The 26,246-nt window shown below is 48.4% G+C and overlaps 1 protein-coding gene across 10 annotated transcripts in view; it reads left to right on the forward strand.

The window, feature by feature from the left end:
- GTF2IRD1 (GTF2I repeat domain containing 1) overlaps positions 1–26,246 on the forward strand; it is a 69,115-nt gene that overhangs the window by 37,108 nt on the left and 5,761 nt on the right. For 5 of the 10 annotated variants that reach the window (XM_064395058.1, XM_064395061.1, XM_064395056.1 and 2 more), the window contains exons 11-23: positions 1,770–1,890; positions 4,298–4,335; positions 5,384–5,464; positions 7,166–7,255; positions 7,816–7,878; positions 8,357–8,422; positions 10,866–11,049; positions 12,194–12,252; positions 12,422–12,487; positions 13,300–13,383; positions 17,960–18,143; positions 18,724–18,752; positions 24,132–24,179. In XM_064395058.1, coding sequence (XP_064251128.1) covers positions 1,770–1,890; positions 4,298–4,335; positions 5,384–5,464; positions 7,166–7,255; positions 7,816–7,878; positions 8,357–8,422; positions 10,866–11,049; positions 12,194–12,252; positions 12,422–12,487; positions 13,300–13,383; positions 17,960–18,143; positions 18,724–18,752; positions 24,132–24,179 — 1,113 coding nt within the window. The remainder of the gene's footprint in view (positions 1–1,769; positions 1,891–4,297; positions 4,336–5,383; positions 5,465–7,165; positions 7,256–7,815; positions 7,879–8,356; positions 8,423–10,865; positions 11,050–12,193; positions 12,253–12,421; positions 12,488–13,299; positions 13,384–17,959; positions 18,144–18,723; positions 18,753–24,131; positions 24,180–26,246) is intronic. The other 5 variants (XM_064395057.1, XM_064395063.1, XM_064395062.1 and 2 more) reach the window with 5 other exon arrangements.

A 26,246-nucleotide genomic window follows, 5' to 3' on the forward strand; every position in this document is an offset into this window, starting at 1 on the left:
CTGAGCTGCCAACTGCACATGCTGGTAGCTCTCCAGACACCTTCTTCCCACATATCTCTGCCAGCCAGATTATCACTCTTGCCCCATGACAGCCTCAGCCCTGAGAGTGCTTCCTGAGCCTGGTGAGGTTGGAGCCACCCAAAACAGGCTGGAGCCACCAGCAGAACCTGGAGGGGGTCCCACCCAAATGAGGGATTTCTTTGTCTAAAGCTGTTAATGGCTTTTTTTTTCTCAAGAAAAGGATTTCTTCAAGTTCTAGCCTATCCCCAAGGGATGGAGCACTGAGCTGTGTTTTGGGATGCTTGGATTTTCTTTTCATAATGCCTGCATGGTGTCTAGGGGAGGCATCATGTACATTTGCACATCAGCTCCAGACCTGTGCTATGGGCTTGTGGGTTACATGGCAGGCAGGTGCAAGTGGATATTTGGAGATGAGGAAGCAAACCCAGCAGAGCTGAGGTGGGTGACAGGCCCCACTCTCCTGACAGTTCCCTGCAGGGCTACCAGAAGCAAAACCCATTAAACCTGGCTCTCTGTGGTTTGTGTCAGCACATCAGCTTGTGCAAAAAAATCCGCATCTGCTGAGTCAGGAGGTGCCATTTCTGCAAAGACATTATTTTCTGAGTGGAGCTGTATTTTAAGTTGCCATTTGTGAAGTATCCCAAAGCTTCCCCATAAAGTTTTGCTCACCCTTTAATTAAAATACCCACCACTGCTCGGAAACCTATTTTTGTTACTCCCCTGGGTAGCAGCTTCAGGCAGGCTGTGCTGGTGCAAGAACAAGATTTGGTTCATAGAAAGCACAAATTAAAAGGAGCCTTTTGGACTGTCAGTACATAAATAGTGTTTTTAAGGTTCTGTGTTTCTGCTGATCCTATTGCCAGAGCCCTGCCCTTTCTCACAGGCTGGAACCAAAAGGAAAGTGGCATCAGGTTCCCATAGAGGGAATATGTTTTAGAAGGGTGAGGATATTGTAATGGTGCTTTGAGACCAGCAAAGGGCCTTTGACAACAGCTGTTTAACAAGACACCTTGTGGTTTCTGCAGCCTCACAATGTAGTCTCACTCCCTCCTTGCCCCAGCCCTCATTCTTCAGCTCTTTGCTCACTTCCCTGCTTGATTTTATTTCCTACTCTGCCTTCAGATTACTCTTTCCATCTCCAAGGTCATTGATGAGCCTTCATTTCAGCTCCTTTCAGGCTGCTGAGGAACAGGGAAGAGAGAGAGAGGAAGTTTTTCATGGTGGCAGGATGCTTCTGTCCCTCTCTGTGTCACTGTGACAGATTTCTCCAGCTGCTTGATGGGCTTGGAGCTGTGAGACAGGACTGCCTGTATCTCTGCTACTCTGTGTTTTGCCAAGCTGGCATCCAGTGCAGCACATCCCTTCCCTTGGGACAGGGGTCTCCCCACTTTGGGGCTTGCTCCTACAGCAGTGATCCATGACCCTGGTTTTTCTGACCTTCGGCCCTACCTCTTGGAACTCTTGTCCTGTCAGCCAGCCCTTTCTGGAGATGCTCTTTCCTGGCAGGGCATCCCAGCACACACATAGTTATGGAGAGGGATAAGCAAATGTCCTGCTAATATTTTGGCATGTGAACGCAGTGGAATCACAACCTTGTCTTTGCAAGCAGGTGAAACATGAAAACCCACTCCCCTACCCTGACCTCAGCTCTGGGACTAGGAGGGGAACAAGCTGCAGCATTGGCACCTCCAGCTGCTAATCCTGGTTTTGCTTTTCTCCCAAAACCCACCATGCACACCTGGCAACAGGAAGCAAATTTACCAAAGATCCAACCAAGCTGGAGCCCTCCAGCCCTCCCCGTGAGATCTCCCCTGAGCCTCACCGTGGGGCCACGCTGGAACTGGGGGGCACCTCTCAGGCCAACAGCAGGTAAGTGGGACTTCTGTCCCTGTTCCCTGCAAAGTGACATCCCCTCAGAGAGTCATTTTGGGGCTGTTAATGTGCACAGCAGGTTACTGAAGTGTTCATCAGCAATGTCCAGTGGGTGCAGGAGGGTGCCATGGGTTTGAGTCAGTAAGCTAGAGCATCAGGGAAATGTTGTAAGTGCACATTGGGAAGGTGAGTGGCTGAACTGGTGCTGCTTTCCTACCTCCCTAAAATCCCACAGCAATGGTACAGCTAGTCAGCACAGGAGGAGGCCAAGCAGCCCCATCTTTTTGCAAGCCAGAAGTTTGGAATCATTAACTTGGAGCAAAACTGATGAAGTGAGAGCCATGCCTGGGATTATCTGCTGGAGCTGTCTCTGGTGTTAATGCATGGCCTAAAGGATTTACCCTCAGCCCACACTGTAACAACATCCTGCTAATTAAGTGTTGCTTGTTTAGAAAGCTCATAAGGAGCCTTACATTTAATAAAGGTGGGGTTATACAGTCTAGCAGGGCAGCAGAGTTCTTATGAGAGTACCTGTTTCTATTACAACTGTGCCATGAACTAGACAGGTCCAAAACACGCTGGCAGCACCTGTGGAGCATATACCACATAGCATACAGCTTTCCAACCCAGCCTGGGAGATCCAGGAGGTGTTTGTCTCTTTATACCCCAGTTTCCTTCATTCTTAATTCAGTGGAAGCAAGGTGTAATTTAGCCTCTGAAGTCATTTTAAGGAACAGAGGCAGGGCAGCAGTTTATAGCATTATGAACTGCTATATAAGACAAGGAGCCTTCTCCCAGCCTTGCTTCACACAAATGGAGTAAAGAATGCTCCTCAGCTTCTCTGGCACAAAAGCTCACTGCCCAGCACTGACAGCTCCACCAGCTGGAGCTCCAGACAGAGCTGTGTGGTTGCTAAGCTGTGCAGGTCAGGATGGGGAAATAAGGTAAATTGTCTTTGTCCCATCCATGACATCTCCTGGGCTCCTTTCCTTTCTTGGCTCTTCGATGACATGAACCTGTGACAGGTTGGGTCTCTTCTGGTTATCCCCAGTGCTGTTTCAGGTTTGTTCCCTTGGATGTGGCTGCTGCATGCCCCTAAAGCATGTCTGGGACAGCAGAACCTCAATGAGTGAGCCTGGCAATATGAAATATCAAAACTTCGGAGGGCAGAGCCCTCTTGAGCTGCCCAGTCTGCAGGGCTGGCATTTGTCTCCAGCTTTCTAGGTATCTTCAGCTTCAAATGAGGGTTTGTGGGAGATTGGTTTTTGTTCCTTTCTGCAAATGAGGAACCTCTGTGCCTTGGTAGGAGCGTTTCCATAGGAATGGTCCCCCCAGGTCAGAGTCCTGCTCCAGGGAAAGTGCAGTGTCCAGTACTCCAGGAGAAGGGCCAGACACTGTGAGGTGCAATGCACACCCCAGAGAAGCCCTCCCCCCAGACTTCCTTGGTGAAAGGTTTGCTTTGACCTGAAGTGGGAGAGTTTAAAACCCTTCCCAAGGCTCCCAGGTAGTATATATCCCTTCTAGACCAATGATCCTTTTTGCCTTTCCACATTTAGGAACAGCAATTGAAGAGCACTCACGGCTTGTTTTGTGGTTTGTTCTGGTGATGCTCCTGAGTGGATTTAGGCAAGTGAGAAGTGCTTTTGAACATCCCTCCTGAGCCAACAGGCCCTGGCTCAGAAGGATTTTCCTTCCTCCTGAAGGACCACCATTATGAAGGAGTGCTTTTTCCAGAGTGGTTCTTTAGGTCCCTTACTGCCAAAAAGCTGTGGTTGTCCTTGTTCAAGAGAGACACAGGGAAGCACATGCATCCTGGGAATGCAAAATAATCTCATTGGGATGCAGAACAACTTGTGTAAACTCCTGAGCATGTGAAGTTAACTGTAGATGGGAATTTGGGACAGTGCCCAGTTTTCAGTGAAGAAGAGCTTTGAACAGAATAAATATTTACCAAATCAATTGATTTTTCCTTTCTCCCTATTTTTTACCTCCATGAGTAACCACACTGTAATAACACTTACGCACTGCTCTCTGTCACAAAGGGATAGAGCCAACCAAGTTTTGGGCTGAAAAACAACCTCTCTTGTTTTCAGGAGCTCTCTGCTGCACTCCCATCCATGGGTGTGTAGAGGCAGGGCTGCCATCAGCAAGGGTGCCGGACCAGGGTGGGTTTGAGAGCAAGGCTTATTTCCAGAGAAGCTCGCAGACCTTGCAGCCATGGATGCTCTGCCACTGCTGGGGCTGTGGGTGTGGTGGCCCTGGGGACCCCTCTAGCTCCTGCAGCTCTCTGTGACACCAGGCAGCATTTCTCCCTCCTGCCAGGATCAGTTCACACACCACTGGGTTTTAAGCTCTCTCTTTTCTTACACCATGACCACCTTTCTTGTCTGCCTTTCCCTTTCAGGTCTGAGAAGTGTAGTGTTTCTGAAGGCTGTGAACCAGGTGAGGAATAACTCATTTTCTCTTGCAAGACATTGTTATGGGAGGCACTCTAGAGAAAGATGCCTGCAAAGTAACTTGAATGTTTAGTTGCCTGATTGCACCACAGTGCAGTTGTCTGAGGACTTTTTCCCCATTTGATTGATGCAGAGAGGAAGGTTCTTACCCTGTGACCCTACAGCTGGGGCCTAAAAATGCACAAATTGAAATAATGAGACTTAAGCATGTGCTTAAATGCAAAGCTAAGAGAAGTCTTCACTCTCTGAGTTCCTTTGAAAGCCACCACTGAGAAGTCAGCAGTGGTGGTATTCTGAGCACCATGAATGAAAAGGATGTGCTTTTCCACAGATTTAGGGGCTTGGACCCATTGAAACCACACCAAGCCATGCTGTCTTGCCTTTCCAAGCTGCAAGCTGGGACTCAGTGCCTTGCAGTTGATCTATCCTACCCAAAGTGAGGAAATTTATCTTGAGAGAAGAGGAAGCTGGGCTGAGGACTGGGCAGTCTCTTTCTGGGACAGCCTCCTCCTGGGGCAGCTGCTCAGCACAGACTGTGGTTGAAACCACACTGAATTTCACCAGGGTTCAGCTGGTCTCATCTTGGTGTGATGAAGCTTCAGTCAGAATAGGGGAAAGTTCCAGGCATGAGTTTGGGAGCATTAAAATTGCTAGGAGCTACCCACTGGAGACAGCTCCTCTGGTGTCTCCACCAAGGCCCACTGGTGGCCCAGTTCATTTTAAGTGAAGAAAGCCAGGAAAGGAGCATTTTGCAAGGTGCAGCTGCCAGTTTGTGGGCACCAACAGCTCCTCCAGCCAGGCTGTTTGCAGAAGCCATGCCCACAGGTGTCCCTTTGGGTACCTGCATGCCTTGGGCTTGATGCTGCTGGGCCACTTGACTGAAGCCTTGTTGTTGTGGCAAGCTCAGGTGGCACTGAAGTGACAGCTTCACTGCACTGGTGCTGTGTTGGGCAGATTGCTGGATGCTGTTGGTGCTGTGTTGGGCAGATTGCTGGATCCTGTTGGCGACTGCCTTCCGTTGCCTTTCCCCATAGGTACCTCAGGAGAGCTAGGTGGGATCAGGCAGATCAAAATCGAACCAGACGAGCTGAACATCATCCAGATCACCGTACCAGGTAGCTGCTGGGGTACCATCTGTGTGCAGTGGTGCTGCCCAGGCAGGGCTCATATTTCAGCATCATGTTTCAGCATTTTGCTTTGAGAACAGGCATTTGCAGGGTATTTCCCAGCATGTAAGGTTCCCTCACTTACCTGCAGTGGTCTTCCTTAGCTGACGTAGGAACATATTGAGGTTTCCTGGGAGCACTGGAAGGTGGTTTAGGGCTCTTTGTTGTTTTTCTCTCTCCTTCATTGCTGTCCTATCTTGCCTTTCCCCTGGAGAAAGCGAGCCTGGTTTGCTGCTTTGCTTCATGTGGAGGATCCCAGGTATTGAGTGCAGGATGCTTTTGAAGAGGTCCTTCATTTAGAAAACCAGCCTGGTTTTGAAGAGTTCATAAAAACTAATAGGAGGCAGGTCTAATAGGTCTAATAGTAGGCAGGTTTAATATTCAGCACATGCTAAAAATGTGATGGAATTGTTGACACTGATGGGGGAAGTTCCCCACATTTCTGCCCAGGGAGGTCAGTGGCAATGGGTTGTGATGGAGATGACATGCTTGAGGGGCAGCTGGGAGAGTCAGTTTTCCACTTACCTGTCCTGGACAGTGCAGCACATGGTAGGATGATCCTCAGGGTTTAGTGAATGGTTTGTTAGCAGTTTGCATTTTCAGTGTGCTTTACAACCATTAATTAGTAAGCTCCACAGAATGAGGGCAGCAACAGAACTCTAACGCGCCTGAGGGTGAGTGATTCTGGTGAGTGACACCAGGCCCCACCAGCTGTTGTACCTAAATTGTAGCAGTCCCCTTAGTAAGGTGAGAGTTGAGGAGTCACTCCAGGATTGGTGTAGAACAGACTTACCTATGGTTACTAGAGGGGAAGGAGAAAGAACAAGGCATAGTGGTAGATCAAACACTTTCTTTTTCAACTTGGCAGCTAATGGAAGAGAAGAAAGTTGATACGTGGTAAGCTGGAGGTCCATGGGAGGAGTGGGAAGAATTACCACTTGTCCAGTGCCAGGGAGATCATACCTCAAGTCCAGAGTCCACCTTTTCTTGCCTTATTTGAGGATTGAGTTGAATCAGAGGGGATACAGCTGAAGGCAAGGAGGAGGATTAATAGAAAAGAGGTGCTTACCTCCAGGGAGAAGTTGGTGAAATTTGGATTATTTATTCTGTGAGAGCAGAAGTGACCTGATTGAAGTATATAAACTAGTTGAAACTTCATTTAAAGCTGAATTTGGGTGGGTCTTTGAGGGCATTGGACAGCCTAGCACTTGGGAAGAAAGGTTTAATGTCAGGGAAACCAAAAGAGGGTTGATTTTGTTGAGAAAGGCAGCATTAGTGGAACCATTTCCTACCTCATGTAGTAGCTAAATCATGCAGCATTAGCTTTTAAAGTCAAAATTGAGTGTCCAGATGGAATTAAGCCAAGAAAATAATTTGAACTAGTTTTGCTCTTCACCTTCTGTGGAGGTTAGGAAGAGATTTCTGCTTCTTTCCCTCAGACCAAGAGGTCAGGTCGTGTCAGGGGTGAGCTCTGGGTGGTTCTGGGAGGAAGAAGATGCATCCCCGGAGCATCTTCTGTATGTGGGGCTCCTGGGAGTGGGGGGCCCTTTGCTCAGTCCTTGCTGACAGCCAGGACCCTCTGAACGCTGTTTTGGGGACAGTGTCCTGCTGGTGTCAGAACAAAAGGTGTCTGTGGGTTTTTGTCCACAGACCGATCCCCGGCTTCGGTGGAAATGCAGGACCCAGTGCCCACACACACGGCCTCCGAGGAATCCAGATACATCCTGGAAACAGTAGCAGGTACCAGAAGTGAAGCATCTGGGAGACTGCAGGGTAGCAGGGGTGTTCATGCATGTGTCAAAAATTAGGAAATACCATTTATGATCCAGAGTGGTGGAGTTCGAGACCAGTTCCAGAGTCTTGGCCTCAGTGAGGCCAGCTGGGAGCTCTGATAGATTAACTGGTGGGTTTTCTGCATAAACTGGTAGATTTTCTGCATAAACTGGTGGGTTTCCTGGCACTGCTGCTCCTTCCCATCCTCTGTTCAACTCCAGCATGCTGCAAATCCAAGCCCCTTTGCCCAGGGCACACCTGGAACTGACTTGTGGGATGTATGCTGCCCTTGCTCCTGCTGGGTCTCTCCTCTCCCAGGGAGCCCAAGGGTGGGCGGCCCTCTTGTGTGGAAGCACTGGGTTTATTCTGCCAGTGCAGCTCTTGGCATGCTGGTACCAGCCCAGCCTCTGCTGGGACACTTGCTCAGAGCTTAGTGAGGGGAGGGAGCAGTTGAGTGGCTGCAGGGCACCTGGAGAGCTGCTCATGTCTTGTCTGGTTTTGCTGTTGCTAACTCTCTTCTTCCTCAGCAGAGACAGAAAAGGAGTCCAGTGAGGAGTCTCGACATGAAGAAAAGCAGATGGAGGGGTCAGGTGAGTGTGTGGTGAACTCTGAGCATTGCCCATCACTGCAGGTTTTTGGAAGGATGGATGCACACAGATATATTTTAGGTTAGATTTTGTGAGCTTCCTATGTTATCAGCAAAGCCTTTAGCTTCCAAAGCCTCTGCCACAGAAGTGCACCATTGTGTTCCTGGGCCCTGTCCTCTCCTCTTGTGCTTGAATTTACTTTTTCTTCTATTTTTTTTTCTTTTTTTTTCTTTTTTTCTTTTTTTGCTCCTGACTGCTAGCATGGTTCTGTAGCAGATGCATCCCTGCCCTTCCTTGTTAGGAGATCAGTTTGGAGGCTGCTGTCAGAGGACTAGCACTGATCTGAGGGCATGGGGAGTGAATGGCTGTCTCTGCCAGAGGTCAGGCAGGGGCTGCTCACCTGCACAGTGCTTGCCCTGGAAGCAGCTGGTTGCTCAGAGCATTTTTCTGTATTGTTGTTTGTTTTTTGGTTTTTTTGCAGATGGTATAGGGGACATTTTAAGTCATTTGAGGAAACAAGTTGAAATTTTGTTCAGCTCACGATACGGTAAGATGGTCATTAACAATGTTCATCATGCCAGCTGCTGGCTTTGTCACCAGCCCTTTCCAAACCAGCAGCTGAGTGAAGGTGCAATCTGATTTGTTCATCTGTTGTCTGCTGGGCTCACAAATGCATTTGAAACCTCCTTCAGCCTTGTTATTGCAGCTCTTCCCCTTGGCTTTCTTAAAGTTCTTTCACTGGCTGCAGCCCGGGAATTGCTGCCTTCATCCTGCAGAGGGAGGGTCCAAAGTGGTTTCCCCATCATTTCTTTGAATCTCAGAAAGTGTTTTCCACCCACAAAGATCATTGCATGGCTCAGGAAAGCTGGTGGCACCTTGGTGGTGGGGGCTGGCACTCAGCATGCTCTGCTCATCTCTGCTTAGAGAGGTTATTTAACTGGGAAGAAATACAAGCGAGGTCACACATGCATTTTGAGAGCTGGCACACAGTTTTTGTCACTTCTAGGACCAAGACATGTGGCTCTGCCTGACAGTCCTCAAAAGCTGGGGGCATAGCTGAGCTGTAGAGCCCATTGTGAGCAGGACAAGGAGATGAGCCAGGATGCTCTCAGGCAGGGCTGGGCACTGGGGGTGCAGCTGGAAGAGCCATGGAGCAATGGCTCTCAGTGCTCCCCATGTTACTGCAGTAACAGGCTGGGAGTCCACACTGATGAGGTGGGGTTTTAACCTTGTCGTGGTTTGACACTGGCCAAACACCAGTACCCACAAAAGTTGCTTCCTTCCTTTTTCTGTTACAGTTGGGCAGAGGAGAGGGGAAAAAAAAATGAAGGGCTCATGAGTTGAGATAAGGACTGGGAGAAAACACTCTAAGGGCAAAACAGATTCAAATTTAAAGGTATAAAGTAAATTTATTATTAACAGAGTCAGAGGAGGGTAATGAGAAGCAACACAAGCCTTTAGAACATCTTTTTTGTCCCCCAGCCCCTCCCTCTTTCCCACCAACAGTGCAGAGAGACAGGGCATGGGGGTCTTGGTCAGTTTGCCATTTGAGATCTTCTTCTGTTTGCTCAGGGAGAGGAGTCTTTTATCTGCTGTGCTGTGGGGTCCCTCCCATGGGTAAACAGTCTTCCCAAAACTGCTGTGGTGTGGGTCACTCATCCACAGGCTGCAGTCTTTTAAGGCTAGGCTGCTCTAGGTTGGAAGCAAGGGCCTTTTCTCAGTTTGGGTTTCCCACTGGATCACAGTTCTCCTGGCATCCACCCATTCCAGCGTGAGCACTTTTCCCACGGGCTGTGAGTGTATCTCTGTGTCCCCTGTGGACTTCATGCCTTACAGGGTTCAGTTTGTTTTACCACAGTCCTCACCACAGCTTGCAGAGGAGTCTCAGCTCTGACACTTAGAGGACCTCCTCCCCCTCTTTCTTTTCCACTGCCCTTGCTGCTGCTATGTTGTTTTCCCTCACATGTCCTCACGTCCTCCTTTTCTCTGACTAGAAGAAAAACTGTTGCTTGTAGGTACTATTGCCTACAAGTTCCACTAATTCAAAGATTGCTGCAAGATCCCACAGTGCCAAGAAGCTGATTTTGTCCCACTTCTGCACTGGGGAGTGGCCCACCACGTTTTCACTGCCAGCCACGTGTCCCCACTGCCATGGCACGGGCAGTGCCCGCCACAGCACTGGCACTGTCTAACACCTCTCTTCACGTGGGGCACTGGGAAGGGAAGCTGCCACTGCTGCCCCTGCCCTTGTCACCTGTGGCACGGCTGGCCAGGAAGGCAAGGCTCACCACTGGCCTCTCCAAGGTGGCAGCAGCCACAGCGGCCACGGTGCCTCCGCACTCCTGGGAGAAAACTGCGCGTGCGCTGGTTTGATTTTCTTCTTAAATGTGTCATCACAGAGGTGTTACCAGCCTCTCTAACTGACCCTGTAGCATGTCCATCTTCAGAGCCATCTGAGATTGGCTCTGTCAGATATGGTGGAAGCTTCTAGCAGCTTCTCAAAGAAGCCACTTCTGTGGCCTTCCCCTGCTATCAAAAACCAGGCTGTGCCAAATCAACACAAACCTGTTTTTTAATCTATCCAAATAGCACTGCCTGGCATTGGCTGTTTGGTTGCCTTTGGCAGTATTTAGCAGAGCAAGGGGACCATGCACAGGCTGATGGGGCACCCCCAGGCACATTCCCTGTCTCCTCCCTTAGCAGAGGGGTTTCCATGGATGTGGGGTTCCCTTGCGTTGTGGAGAGATGCTTGCAGCCTTTATAGGAAGGCAGGCTGTGATAATGTAGCAAATGCAAAAGCCAGCTCCAGGTGGCTGCATGGCTCTGTCCCTCATCTCATGTCTGCCAGTGTCAGGGAAATCCCCATGAGGTACAGACCAGCCACAAACTCCCCAAAAACCTCTTGAATCCCTCCAGCAACACACCATGCTGCTGTTGCTTGGACCTGACATGGAGGTCCAGCAAACTAATGAGATTGGGTTCCCACGCAGCAAAAGCCATAGGAATCTCAGAGCCAGTCAAAGTCCCCTACTCCAAGTTCCTGATGTACCCTGAGGACCTGTTTGTTGTGGGCTTGCCAGAAGGCATCCTGCTGCGCCGCCCCAACTGCTTCGGGATTGCAAAGCTGAAGAAGATCCTGCAAGCCAGCAACAACATCCAGTTTGTCATTAAAAGGTAAGGCAGGTGGGGTGGCTGTGCCTTGGGGAGGATGTTTGTGCTCAGAGCTCCTGCTGAGCACAAACATCCAGTGTCCTGGGGAGCACCCAGCACTTGGTCACTTAAATAAATTTACTTGATTAGAAGCAGACAAGCAAGGGTGGTTGCCTTCTTGGAGCCATCCGTGGGAGGCAGCAATGGTGTTGTCATCTGTCCCTTTATGTCTTTTGGTTTTTTAACCTGCTTTTGCAAAGGTTTGGCCACCTCAGCAGGATGGGTGAAGAGGCCTTTAAACTTCAGGGTGCCCTGATGTGGAGCAAGGACAGGGGCTGGGAGCCCTGGAGGGTTTTCCTACAGAAAGTGGCTCCAGCTGAGGTCCAGATGTGCATGTGGGCACGTGGGATGCTGCAGATGTGAAGAAAGATGCTGACCATGTGCTGGGGAGCAAGGGTGTCATAAGAACTGTGGGAGGGCTGGGAAAAGCCACAATCAATGTAATGCTAGAGCATTGCCCTGAAAGAGGGAACAGATCTGGCAGAGATGGGTTTTAAGATGTCTTAGGTATTTTAGGGGTGGTTTCTCACCCAAATGCTGGCACAACCAATGCTGCAGGTGACTGAAACAGAAAATAAATATTGGGAGCATGGAGATTTTGTGGTGTCAGAACAGCAGATCTCAGGTCACCCTAGTCATATTTTGGGGTTTCCTCCTGTCCTGATCTCAGATCCATTCCGTTGTGACACAGCTTCAGTGCCCCTTGTTAACAAGCCCTACTCTCACCTCACTATGCAGCTTTAGTATTGGGTACCCAAATGGCAATTTTTGGGGTCAATTTGATGTTGAAAGAAGCACAGCTTCTCCCATCCCTAAGAAATGTTCAGGACTATATCCACTAAAAGTCTGTAGCTGCTGACTTAAGCTGCTCAGTCATCACCTACTTAATCTCATCCCAAGGAGTGACACATCAGCTCATTAAAGAGCCTGTCAGCATGAAAACTATGTGCACAGTTCTCCCGCTGTGCTGCAGGAGCTTTTAAATAGCATTAGCCAGACAGAGTGAATGGTTTCTGGCTGTAGGAGTGGTGTCCTGAGGATGCTGGAGCAGCACTTTGTCCCTGGCAGGGAGGTCACTCACATCCCTCGGCTTCTCCCTGTTTTCCAGACCGGAGCTGCTGGCGGAGGGCGTGAAGGAGTCGGTGTCAGACAGCCCAGCAGCCAAAGGTAGGCTGAGAGACACCCAGCAGCTGGGCTGTTAAGGGCTAGGTAGGAGAGCAGTGAGAGTGGTTTCCTACAGCCTTCCCTCCCCACCTTGTTTTTGGCTGGAAACCCCCTCCCATGCATCCCCCTTGGCAGTGCTGATTCCTAATTCCTCTTGTGTCCCCTGTCTCAGCCGCCGACGAGAGGGACTCGAGCGAGGCGCTGCTGGAGGACGCTGTGAAGAGACAGGGCTTTCAAGGTGTGGGGCTGGAGACTTGGGGGGCTGAGGCACAGCCCCTGGCCTGCTCTGGGGGCTGCATGGGACAGACGTGGCAAGGGAGTGCTGCAGGTGTGGGGCTTGGGGGGTTGGCAGAGGAGCAAGACAAGGCTGGCAAGGAGGAGAGAAGGAAAGCACAGGAAACTAGAAGACAAGATGCACAGCCAGGACAGGCAGTCCCACAGGTCTAAGGAGAGGTTTGAAGTGCTCTGCATGGTGTCCTAATTAACCAGCTTGGCTTATCTCCCTGTCTGACCTTGTGAGATGCATAATTAAGTTTCCAAGCCTAGGGGTTTGCCTTTTCTGGGGCTTTTTCCACCTGTGTGATGTTTGTATAAATGCCACTCGAGTTTAGCTGGCAGCATCATGGTGGCTCCCTTGGGGGACAGAGTGGTGGGGAGAAGCCTGTGGGCTGGACAGGCAAGTGCTACCCTGCTCAGGCATCTCTTCTTGGGCTCTGGGGGCCTGTGAGGGTTTGCACAAGGATGGAGAGCTTTTTCAAAGCCTTTGGTTTCTCTGAGAGGCTTTGGAGTGTGTTATATTTTAATGCCAGTAATTATCACAACTGAATCTTCGATTTCACGTGGCTTTTATTCTTAGCAAACAGGCGAGGGAAAAATAACCCAACATATTTCTGTTTAGATTATTTTTAAGGACTTTGAATGACCCACTCCACAGATTAGCTAATTGCAAGATAAGGGCTTTCCTATAATTAGAAAATGGCATTACTTAAAAGTCACAGAGTGCCTTTTAATATACCAGCAGAAATCTATAATTGTTTCTTTATTTTACAGAAAATTATGATGCCAGGCTTTCCAGAATAGACATTGCTAATACGCTGCGGGAACAAGTCCAGGACCTGTTCAATAAGAAATATGGTGAGCATCTAGGCTTGTTTTATTCCCCCCCTTACTCCCTCCTAATTTTTTTAACTCTTTATCTCTCCCCTGTGCTCCTGATTCCTTCCTGCCAGGTACTTTCTCTCATCTCCCCCTTGAGCTGCTGGTACTTAGGAGGGCCAGGAGGGAACGGCAGCTCTGGGATTTGCCCCTGTTTGCTGCAGGAGCTGTGGGAGCACAGGGAGTGCTGGGAGGCTGGGAAGGGCATAGGAACAGGCCATAGCAGGCACTGGGGGACAGGAAGATGCTGCTCCTCCTGTTCCTAGAGCAGGGAAATGCTATTATCCCCATGTTGAGGTTTAGGAATGTTATACCCCAGCTTATTGTTCACGCTGTAGCATTACAAACCATGCACTGCTCCTCCACTTGCCCTTCCCCCTCTCCCTCCCCTTGCAGTGGGGTGGAGAGGAGACTTGGAGGCACAGAGGGTAAAAATCACCTATTGAGATAGCAGTTTACTGGAAACAGCCATGGAATAAGAAAACAAAGGGTAACAGCAACAATATCAGTAACAGAGGGAACCAGCACTACCTGACCACTCCCTCTGCCTCACTTACTTGACCAGAAGGGACCCCTTCCCTCATTCCTGGAAAATTATGTGAGGTGATACAGAATAAGCTCTAGCTCCTAGCCTTGCCCTCTCCTGGCTACTGCAAAAATTAACCCTGTCCTGGCCAGAACCCCTTATTCTATACCACTTACACCAAAATTCTACACTTTCCAACTATATACATAAGTGTGATGTGTGTGTGTGTGTGTGTGTGTGTGTGTGTATCCACAAGCACAAATACCATTTCTGTAGTCACTGTTGTCCCTCCAAGATGTTTGTTGAGTTCATTTAGACCATGATTGTGGGTTCCATCCATCTTAGAGGTCTTCCACAGGGCTGCTGTGCTTTTGGCTGGTTGCTGCATCACGAGCTCGTGGCTGGTGCATCAGGAGCAGCCCATCCTCATTGGCCCTGGCAGTTGTGGCAGTGTCACTCAGCAACCAGTATTATACAGTTCAACATCACAAACTGTTCTCCCCAAAAATCAAATTCCCTGGAGGGACACATCATGTTTCCCTGTCCCTCTGCATCACCCACCAAGTGCACACAGATCCTTGGGCAAAAACAACCCCATGGATAGGTTTGCCTTTGCTTGAGGCAGGACTAACCCAAACTGTCTTTGCTAATGCATTTTCTGTATGCACCATGGGGACTTCATCCTCTTCTACAGCACATGGAAGTTTTGATTGGGCAGGGCCAGCTTGACTGGTAGAGCCTCAGGTGTTAACTAACCAGGTGGCCTTTTGCTAAATGCAGATCCCAATGTTTGAAGGTTTCCCAGGCATTGCTGTCAGTGTGAATTTTAATGGTGCATTGTACCATCCAGTTTTCCAGAGGCTGTTGCATGGTTAGGCCACACCTTGAGTGTTGTGTCCAATTCTGGGTCCCCCAGTACAGGCAGGACGTTGAGATGCTCAGATGCATCCAGAGAAGGGCAACAGGGCTGGTGAAGGGTAAAAAACCAGCCCTGTGAGGAGAGGCTGAGTGAACTGGTGTTGTCTAACCTGGAGAGGAGGAGGCTCAGGGGAAACCTCATCACTCCCTACAACTTCCTGACAGGAGGGTGCAGCCAGGTGGGGTTGGTCTCTTCTCCCAGGCTACCACTGACAGAATGAGAGGACACAGTCTTAAGCTTCACCAGGGGAAGTTTAGGCTGGACATTGGGAAAAAATTCTTCACAGAAACAGTGATTGGACATTGGAATGAGCTACCCAGGAAGGTGGCAGAGCCACCATCCCTGGATGTGTTTAAAAAAAGACTGGATTTGGCCCTTAGTGCCATGGTGTAGGTGGTGTTAGGTCATAGGTTGGACTTGATGATCTCAAATACCTTTTCTGATCTAGTTAATTCTCTGATTCTGTGATAAGGTATGCTTGAAAGCAGGCCCCCAGCCAGGTAATAATCAGCATAGACTCCATGTATTTCAGAAGGCTGAATAATAATCTTCATTTGGAAACCCACTGCTCTTTTACAGACAGTTACAATACGGGTGTACCTCATTGGTCCTCCAATCCAAACACCTTCACCATTGGCTGATTAAGAAACCACCCTTTGGTAAACAAATCTCCATAACACATTCCACATGTTCATAATAGCAGGTGCAGCAAGTTAAAAATTGTTTCTCATTCTTTTCTCTGATCTTCTCCCAGACTTTCCCAGCATGGTGCCTGGGAAATTATCCGTTTCTCTCTGTGGCCAGAGAGCTGCTGCCACAATAGGGAGTGTGATACACCCACTCAATCCATGCTTTCTGGCCCAGGTGTCAATGAGGCTGTTTTTAAAATGAGTCCCATTTCCCAACCCAATTCTTTCAGTGTGCCCTGTTGTCACAAGAGCTGCTTTTCAAGGCACAGGATGTAGTGTGAGGCACAGGGTAGGTCTTCAAGCATCCAGTGGTGCCTTCAATACCACTGTGGGCACGTAGTGCTTGCCTTGGCAGGTTTCAGGCAGTGTGATGCAATCAATCTGGCAGGTTCCCCTACTTATATTTAGACCACTGCCCCCCACAGGGGCTTTACCCACTTGGCCTGCTTTTATCTCAGCTCATGTTTCACAGCCATGGATAACCTGGCAGATGGTGACCGTGGTCAAGTCCACACCTCCATCACGAAATCATCTGTTTGTTCCATCTCTTCCTTGATGACCTGAGGTGTCAGGTGTCACCGAGCTAGAAATAATTCACCCTTACGTTGCCAGGCCAGATCTGCCAGAAACACTTTACCCTTGGCAGCCCAATGCACCTGCCCATTGTTGTGCTACTCTTCAGCAGCCTGACCTTCATGTATGTCTGTATCTAAAATGACAGGTTTTTACAGCTGTCTCCTCTACCTGGGCAGTAATGTCTTGTCACACTTCAGCAGCCCAGATGGGTTTCCCTCTGTACTGCCAACTGGTCATTTGCCATTGGTCCAGGCACCCCCAGAGCATTTGCTGCCATCCATGTGTCAGTGCAGAGGTAGAGCACTGGCCATTTCTCTTGCTCAGCAGTATCTAGAGGCAGCTGGACAGCTTTCAGCTCTGCAACCTGACTTGATCCACCCTGTCCCTTGACAGCTCCTGTGACTCACCACGTAGGACTCCATATGGCAGCTTTCCATTTTCACTGAATCCCAATATCCATTTCACTGGAACCCACAATCCATTTCACTGTCCCAATATGACAAGAAGTGTCAGTGAAGAGAGTGGATTGCTTTTCATTTTCTGGTATCTGGTTGTATGGTGGGGCTTCCTCAGCACATGTCACCTTCTATTCAATGATGATGATGAAAATAGTCCAAAATTTTCACTGTCAGGTAGTTCATGATGACTCCCAGGATCCCAGAGCAATTGGGATTTCCTGTTCAAGCTCTCTGTATGATCAGTGCTATCCACATAGTCCATGGAGCATCACTGTGTGCTGCTGAGCCTTTCCCTTTGGACATCCAGCCCAGCACTGGTAGCTCAGTGCCAAAAGAAGCTCTGCTTTGGTGCCAATCACTTCTGAAGCAGCTCAAACCCCTTCATGAGCAGGCAGTATCTCTTTTTCAGCTGGGCTGTAGGTGGCCTCAGAATTCCCAATCCCCAGGGGTTGCTCTCGAGTCTCTCCAGGTACCTTCTGCCAGAGGCTCCAGGAAGGACCATTCTCTCCAGCTGTGGTGTAGAGAACATTCTTTGCATCCTGTCCTGTCCTGACTGGCCCAAAGGCCACTGCCTCAACAATCTCCTGTTTAATTTGTTCAAAAATTTGTTGTTACTCAGGACCTCACCTAAATTGTTCATCTTCCACGCCATGTGATAGAGAAGGTTTAGAATCTGCCTGTAATGTGTAATATGTATCCTCCAAAACCCAACAGCACCTGAGGAAAGCCTGTTTCCTTTTTGCTGTTTGCTGAGGACAGAGATGTTTTGTTCACCATATCCATTGGAATCTGACAACATCCATTCTTCCATTTTACTCCTAAAAACTGAATTTCCCAGGTAGGTCACTTGACCTTAGTTTGCTTTATGGCAAAGCTGGCCTTCAGGGGGACTTGGATTACCTTCTCCCCTTTCTCAAAACCTTCTCCTGCTATGTTGCCCCACACATTGATGTCACCAATGTACTGCTCATACTGAAGTTCCAGCAGGGGTAATCCTTGTTCAGGTACTTGAAAGCAAATGTGTAACCTGAGTCCTGCAGCCAGGCCTCAAAGAGAGGGAACAGAGCTGTGGAGTTATCTCCAAATAACATCCCAAAACAAAGAGCAGCAGCTTTCCATCCCTCCCACTGCAGTGCGTGGGCATCATGATGCAGGGCAGTGCATCTCCTCAGCCCTCAGCACTCATGTCCCTGTATTTGGACCCCTCCACTGCCATCAGGGAGGCAGCCTGAAGATGTTGGTCCTTGATTTAATGCTGACCTGGTGCCTCGAGCAGCCTGCTCACACTGTGCTGTGCCTTGGTAGGGCTGGGGATAAAGCCAGAGCTGCAGCAGAAATGGCATCCCTGGCATTCTCACTGCTTAATTAGCACTCACTTCTCTCCTAGGTGAGGCCTTGGGGATCAAATACCCTGTGCAAGTGCCATACAAGCGCATTAAGAGCAACCCAGGGTCGGTGATCATAGAGGGACTGCCTCCTGGGATCCCCTTCAGGAAGCCCTGCACCTTTGGCTCCCAGAACCTGGAGAGGATACTGGCTGTTGCTGATAAAATCAAGTTCACTGTGACAAGGTATGTGGTGAGAGGTGTCAGCCATCCTGTGGAGCCAGAGAGGGGGAGCCCAGCTAAAGGCACTCCCTGCTCTGCAGCCCCATTGGGGCAGGTCTGGAAGTGCCTCCACTCCCCCAAGACAGCAATTAAGGTGGCAGCTAATGGTTCATCAGAAAGGAGGGGACCATAACACAGACACTCCTGCTTTCTTCCTATCCACTGCCTGAGGAAATGATGGGGAAGACAGTGGCAGGAGAAAAAGGTGCTTGCTGTGAGTGATCTCCAGGCAGAGAAATCCCAGCCCCTTTTTTAGAGACAGATTGTTGCTGATTGTTGCTGATTATTGAGACAGATTATTGCTGATGCAGGGCAGTGCTCAGAGCCCTGCTGTGCTTTAGCACCCTCTGTTTGTGGCAGGGTCCTCTGCTGCCCCAAGCAGGGACCTGATCCCCACAGAGCTCCTGTTGGTCCCACATGAGTTGTGTGCAGGGCAGGCTGATCCCCAGCTTTCCATGGGTTATGGGAGGGTGTTCAGTCCAGGCATGCTTTGCTTCCTGGTACCATTTCATTTGAAATCTCCTTTTTTCCTTATTTTTCACAGGCCTTTCCAAGGACTCATCCCCAAACCCGGTAAGAGATGATACCTTTTTGCCTTTTTGCCTAAGCAATGCATTGGTTTAGTGGTGGTCAGGGAGTTGTAAACTGTGGATGGCAAGCAATAATTTTATCAGCTGGAGGAAGGCTGTTCTACTTCACTTTCCTGGGCTTCCCACTCTGGTTCTGTTGCTGTTTGGTGCATTTACTGCCTGAGATATTTGGCCTCAGCATCACCCATCAGTACTGCTGCTGTTGCCTTGAAATGATGGCATTTTTCAAGAGGTAATATAGGGCAGGGATCTGTTTTCTGTATTTAAGAAAGCACCCACTTTCTTAAGTGTTTTCTTAAAATAAATCTGTGTTGTAATGAGCAGGTGGGTTGGGTGGAGAGGGAAGGTTGTGGTAAGGGGTGGTTAACCACAAGGGTCCATGCTGGGCTGCAGCAGCATGGCAAGGAAGGAGGAAGGTCCACTCCAGCTTGTGAACATTGCACAGGCAGAAATACCAGGGAAGACATGGCAGAGGAGAGGACATGGTGTCCAGGGTGCACTCCATACACAGCTGCTCAAATCTTCATCCCAGAGCCACGTCCTTCACTGTCAGTCCCTGCAGTAGCTGTCTCTCATTTCTTGGCTGCTCAGAAAAGAGAGTTGCTGTCAGAAATGTGGGTAAAAACCTGTCTTGATTTTAAATGTCTGTAATTACAACTGTTGGAAGAGCACAGATGGGTGCAAAGAACCTTGTCATCTTTATTCATGGCTTCCCATTTCCTTGGCCAGCCTCCATGGCAATGGCACAATTTAGGAAAGACAAATATGACAGACAGGAAAACATTTATATGCCCTTAATGGGAATAGCAGGAAGGTGTTAGAACTCTAGCAAAAGGTGAGCTGTCAGTAAAATTCAGGCATGGTCCATGTGTTCATTTCTAGGAAGATTCAGGCATGGTCCATGTGTTCCCTTCTAGGAAGATTCAGGCATGGTCCATGTGTTCCCTTCTGTGTCCCTGTGTAGGGCCCAGCCAGTGACAGGGAGGTCCCCCAAGACCTCTGTAGAACTTGGCCTTAAATTTGTATCTTCTGCAGCAATGTGCTAGTTCACATCAGCTGGACCTAAAACGAGCCCTCACTGAAGCACAAGTTTTGCAGAGCTCTAGTTTTCCACAGAATTCCATGGCATTCCACTCCTCCAGCCACGTCTTGCCTTTCCATTCCCCCAGTCTAAACAGTATAATTCTGTTAAGAGATGTTGATCTGACACAAATCACACCATTAACATGGAGCACATCAGAAGGCAAATACTTCAGGCTGCTAGCTGGCTGGGACACACAGCCTGAGAAAAAGAGATGTAGAGGAAATTGATTTTCTTTTCAATGCACAACATTTTCCCTCCTTCTCCAGCTGAAGGCTCCCCTCACAGACCAGCCTTCCAGAACAAACCCAAAGACACATTTTATGTGTATTTCAGTACCCCAGTGGGCTCAGCAGGTCACAGCATCCCTGCCAGGCTGGGTGCTTCACTCCCTCTCCTCCCACTGAGGTTTTAAATAAGAGCAGATGCAGGTGAGGGTTTTTGCTTACTTGACATCTCAATTTGTTACAGACAATTTCCCGTATTTGCCAAATCTTCAGAGGCAGTTTCAGGACTCATAAGTATTTTCTAATAGTCAGATTGCCACTGGAATGTCTCTTCCAGAAAAGAGCTGATTGTATTTTGCCCCTCCCTAATCCCCTGTGGCAGCAATTAACCCATTGTTTGCTTTTCCACCCCACTACACCCAAGTGGTTGGTGGCAGTACAGTGATGCATTCACTGCCTTGGCTTTGATTGCTTTTCATCTGCCTTAACAAAATTAATGACTTCCAATGAGCCATAGGTCACTAAAAATTTAAATTAAAGAGACTTCAATATTATGTAGTGAAGCCCTGTCATTTAAAATGAAGAGCAGCAGCATGCTTGGCATTAAAATAAAGTCAGTGAAAATCACTTTTAATTCACAGAGGAGGGTTAAAATGAAAGCAATAGTTACTCCCAAGTATGGCATTGCAGAGGTCTCTAAAAGCAGGAAGGCTCAGGAGGTAACATTATAAATGTGATGGAAGCTAATGGGTTTTGTGGATCATTTTGGCTAAAAAATTACATGAAGTGTCCATGTCTTTAGGAAAAAGGGAAATATAATGTATTTTATAATAAAATCACTTTGGAGTGATTTTAGTTGCCTTTAGGTTAAACGTGTAACCTTTTAGGTTAAACCTTTATGGGGTTTAATATGTTTTAAAGCTGTGCACCTCCTGCATTGCTGTGCTGCAAAACCAGGACAATTGCAGAGCATTCCTGGTAACTGCAGGGCCACAGATCTCTTTCTTTTGGGAACACCCATTTTTTAAATGTAACAGAAACAGGTAAAAGGATTTCAATATAATCTAAGCACCTCATATGCCTTTTTCTCCAGATAATCTGTAATTTGTATGTTGAGATGGTATTTTTCCTTGAATGGGAGATGGGGGAGTTGCTAGTGCAGAACAGCTGGGGGCTGTGTGCCTGCAGGGATGCTGTTTGCAGGAGGAGGTGGATTTTGCAGGGAATGAGGCTTTTGGAAAAAAAACCCTTCAGCAGTGCAGGTTTGCAGCCTCTCAAAGATGGGACAAGGGCCCTGAGGCCACCAGTGCCAGCCCTTCACCTGCATGGCTTCAGCCCAGCAGCACAACCCTCCTGGCATCCAGAAGTTTTCCTTTTGATTTCCAGTGCCTCTTCTCCACACTGTTGGTCGCTGCTCTGCAAAAGAGACTTTCAAAACCCCTTTTTGAAAGCAGCATGATCTTTCAGCATTAAACAGGAGTGAGTGAGCAGAGGTGAAGCTCTAGTGCTTTAAACACTCATCCTTTTGTTTTTTTCTTTCCTGAGGCACAGATACAAAACTGGCTTAATATGAGCCTTTGAAAAATATTATCAAGCATAAGTGATCTAGCACACACACACATACACACACAAAAAAATCTTTCTGTATGTTAATTTTTATGTGCTTTGATTGAAAATGTAGACCAGCTCCATCTGTCCTATTCCCCAAGCTCCCTACCATCATGATAGATTATTTTCCATACTCCAATTAATAAAGTAGGGCAGGCAGTGTTATTTAATTAAAAACCCCACACAGCCAGGCATCCTTTATATATATGTATATATATTTATTTCTTTTTTTAATCACAAGAGCACAATCCTCCTCAAGACTTTGATGAGATGTGCCTCGCATTGGAAACTCCTAGCAAGAAAAATAGAAAAGAGGAAAGCTGTGATGAGGGCTGAGCACATCTTGCTCCATCACCAGGTTGCTTTTCAAAGTCCATATCCATATCCATCTCCCTTCACCCTCAACCCTTTTTAACCTACCAGCCAGGTTATTTTTCAGTGTTCAACTGGTCACTGTTTCTAGTCTAAGGTGAAAATTCAGGCAGGTTGAGTGTGTGTGTGTGTGTGTGTGTGTGTGTGTGTATAAATATATATTTTTTAATATATGGATAATTATGAGGATTAAAATAAATTAAAAGTGAAGCAGGTGTGAATAGCTGTGGAGCTTCAAAGCCTGTTTATAAACATATTTATGATTCCAATCACCTTTTTCTTTCCCTAGCTTTGGTCTCCTTTTCCCATTTTCCTCTGTGTGTGGCATCCTCGCTCTCGAGAGGGCAGCACCATCACCCAGCTCATCCAAGCCTTTGTGTCCACTCTGCTCTTTCCTTCCTCCTGCTCTCCACCACCCTCATATCTTGTGTCCTTCAGAGACCCCAGCCTCCTCATTTCTCAGGGTGCTTATCAAACAGTGAGATGGGTGCCATTCCTTCCTGGCATGTTGGGATGCACTCCTTACCAGGCAGGACAGTTTGCCTGAACGTGGTGGGATGCTTCCTGTGGTTCAGGGCTGAATGCCACATTTCAGTTAGCAGGACAAGAAATTTGAATTACCTCTTAAGGTAATTTCATAACAGCACCTTGAAATGCTGCAAAAGCCTTTGAGTTTCTGCCAACCAAAGGAAATGCCATGCTGCCTTTTCTCAACCAGTTCTGAGCCATACTGAAAAGATCCTGCCATATGTTGCTCTCCCTTGCTGCCTGCAGTCTGCCTGTGCTCCTGCCTGCACTCCTCCTTGACAGGAGCCATGCCAGGACCTTGCTCCCTCTTGGCTTGGACTCAAAAGTCCAGCTTGACTTTCCCAGCCCCAGCATGGCCCATCTGCATCTCCTCCCTTCTGCAAAAGCATTTAGTGCAGTGGGTGCTGCCCACAGGGTGTCACCAGAGATTTAGGGGACCAGGCTGCAGAGATCATCTCTGACTTTGGGGCAGGATCCTGCAGCATGGCAGTGAGAGGCACTGCTGCAGCTACTTATGGCAGCATTTCTCTTCCTGCAGCTCAGGGGTGAAGAGCCCCAGCTCATGTGGCTCTGCACCCAAATCTCAGTGCCTGCAGCTGCCCTGGGCAGAAGCACATGTTTTTTTCTGTTCCTGTGAGCTGCTGAACTGAAGGGCTCTCCTCCCCCCTGCAGGGCTCCAGCAGAGCTCTGTGCTGCAGTAGCTGCTTTCCTGAGCCTGCTTGAAATGGGGAACACGTATTCTGAGCTGGGTATTTGGAGCTACTTCAGATTGCTTATACCTCTGCTCAGGAGAGTTGGACGCTCCTGCTGTCTCACAAGTCCCCTTGTGTTTGCTGGTGTCAGCTCACTGCAGTTTGGCATCAAGAGCCTCCCCTCTGAGCCCCTTCCTTGCCCTGCTGCAGCCCTGACCTCCCCACCAGCTCTCCCTGTGGCTGTGACTTCAGCAGGATGAGCCACTTCATTCTTCCTTTTGCCCATCATGCAAATCCAGGCCACAGTCCCATGCCTGGCTGTTTTTCCAGAGGAAGTTAATTTCTTTTATGTCACTGATCACTTTGGAGTCAGTGGCAAGCACCAGCCTCTCCTCAGGGATTCCTTTTTCTCCCATTTCTCCTATTGATGCAGAACTGTCATGATCTCCCTGTTTGCTTTTCATCTGCTTTAACGTGAGATTTTTTTTTCTCCTGTGGCACTGGAACAGCTGTGCCACACAGCTGCTGCTGCTCTGGCACATGCCAGAAATCCTGTCATTTGGCCATGCATCCTTATGCACATGTGGACCTCGAGCTGCTCAGGAGAGCCAAAGGGCTGCTTGCAGGCTTAAGCACATTCCAGCAAAGAGGTCCTGGTACGAGGTGGAGAGCCCAGCTCACCAGTCAATAACTTGCCAGGCAGTTATTACCAAAATGTCTCTGTGCCACGGGGCCAGAAGAATTCTAATCCTGGGTTTTGCTTTTGTTTGTGACCAAGAAACTGAGCTGCAGCACTCATGGATCTCTTTTTCTTTCTCTTTTGTTTTTTTGTCTTCCATTAACTGGTGCTGTAGCCCCTAGACGGATAACATCTTTGGAAAAAGCCTATGCTGCTCTGAATGGTACGTAGCTCAGTTGGTGCATCGTAGATGGTAGCAGACAAGAAGTGCACTTGTGTTTTAATATGGGAATGAAAATGGCTAAACCCCCCCAAATTTCAGGTATTGTTTTTCCCCCGCTGCTGTTTCCCTGTGGTATCCAGAACTGAATGATACAGTGTTTTATTGTCGTTTTTAATCCTTTCTGCATTTCTAAGCACTGTTGCTGTAGTCCCTGAGCATCGATGCCATCACTCCAGCCAAACGAGTCTGCCGTGTTCTTCTCATCTTCATCCATGTGTCCCAGCAATTAATTTGTTACAAATCCACTTGCCATTCATAAGGAGAGCTTCCATGGGTTTGGGCTGGGGTTTGCTTTGCTTTGCTTTAACACATCCTCTGTGTCAGGGTTGGTGAGTAGCCATGAAGGCTCCAGGGATGTAAGAGTGATGTACAGGAGTAAGGAAGAGCTGGCCTGCCCGTGCCTGTGGCAGGGCAAGGCACAGCTACAGCAGGTCCAGCCTCAGTGCCACCAGCTGGGATGTTGGCTGTGGGTCTAGGTGTTAATTGCTGCTGCCACAAGTTTATAGCTCTGCTTTGAAAACATACATATGCTAAGCTAATTCAGACTGCATTTAAACCTGAGTTACTGCAGAATAGCCTCAGTGAAGTCAGCACATTTATTCTGGATTTACACAGGGGTGTAACTGAATTGCAGCCATGGAAGCTGGAAGGGGAAAGATTCCTCCTAGGATTCAGGGCCAGATCCCAGGCTGCTGTAGGGAGCCTGCCCAGCCTCAGCCAGCTGAGTATCTCTCTGACGAGTCTGGGATTGCCTGCAGAAGGGATCTGAGCTGTATTTTCAGTGAGATGTGTTGGGCAGTGACAGTTTTCCTGATGAAACAGGCTTCAGGACAAGTCTTTGGGTAAGAGGAGGTTGTTACTCCATGAGCAGAGGCTGAGCAGAGGACAGGCATCCCCCTGAGCAGCCTTGGAGGGTACAGGTGGGGGCATGGGAAGGAAGAAGGCTCCATTGGGTACCCTGCCCAGCTATGCTGTGGCTTCACCACTGAGATCAAGATTCTGCACATGACATCATGAACACAGAACCATTATTTATCCATGAGATACCTTGGATTTGGTTTTGTGTGGGTTTTTTGAGTCATTAGAAGAATAAGCAGTGGTTTTGATTCTATTGCCCAACAGCAGACATCTAAACCTCAGTTTTTATAATTACTAAAAGTAGCTTGGTGTCTCTCAAAGAAATGTTAAGCTCTGTAACAAGACCTATAGAAAAAAAGTAAGTGGTACTTTAAAAATGTGACCACTTGTATGTAAATGCCTGTGGAGTGCAGAGGTGCTGACTTCAGGCAAGCAGAATTGGGGGAAAAAATCAACTAGCTACTAGTTTAATTAAAAAAAAAAAAAAAGATAACACAGACCTGAAACCAGCAGCATGGATAAACCTGCATTATGGGAAGGACTCAGAACATTTCAGAAACACTGCTGACTTCCTTGATTTACTTCTTCCTTCAGTTTACTCCGTGAGTTGATTAATTCCCAAACCCAAATGGGTAAAGTTAGAGGCAGATGGAGATCCCTCTTGCCTGGGCACAGAGGGGTAAGTCCCTGGGAAGCAGTGCCACTGGCCAGAGGCTCCTCTTTGGCTTCACTGTTATGCATGCTCAGTTCCAGGATTCCATTTGTTTTTGTCCTTGAATGGGAATTTGGGAGTAGTGCCCACCTCAAGGTGAAAAAAACAAGATCCCTTGGGATCTTTTTTCTTGCACTTGGGTCACTTGGGGCATGAGCAGAAAGGAAAGACCTGCTGCATTTTTCAGTCCCAGAGAATTAAATGAGTGAGAACACTGAATTTTGGTGTGTCTTTGTCTGCTACCATCTACACATCCATACGGGTGTGTACATACAGTCCATACACAGCCCAGAAACTGAGCAGTGATGACAAGGAAGTCACAGAGGGAGCCCACAGGGCTGTCCCCTCTGGTCCTCCATGGCCTCCAGAGTGGCACTGCAAGGCATCACTTAGAAATCTTCATTTACTGTATTTATGTTTTGCTCCATGCCATTCAA

The sequence above is a fragment of the Passer domesticus genome, chromosome 19, assembly GCF_036417665.1.
Source record: "Passer domesticus isolate bPasDom1 chromosome 19, bPasDom1.hap1, whole genome shotgun sequence".
Classification (NCBI taxonomy): domain Eukaryota; kingdom Metazoa; phylum Chordata; class Aves; order Passeriformes; family Passeridae; genus Passer; species Passer domesticus.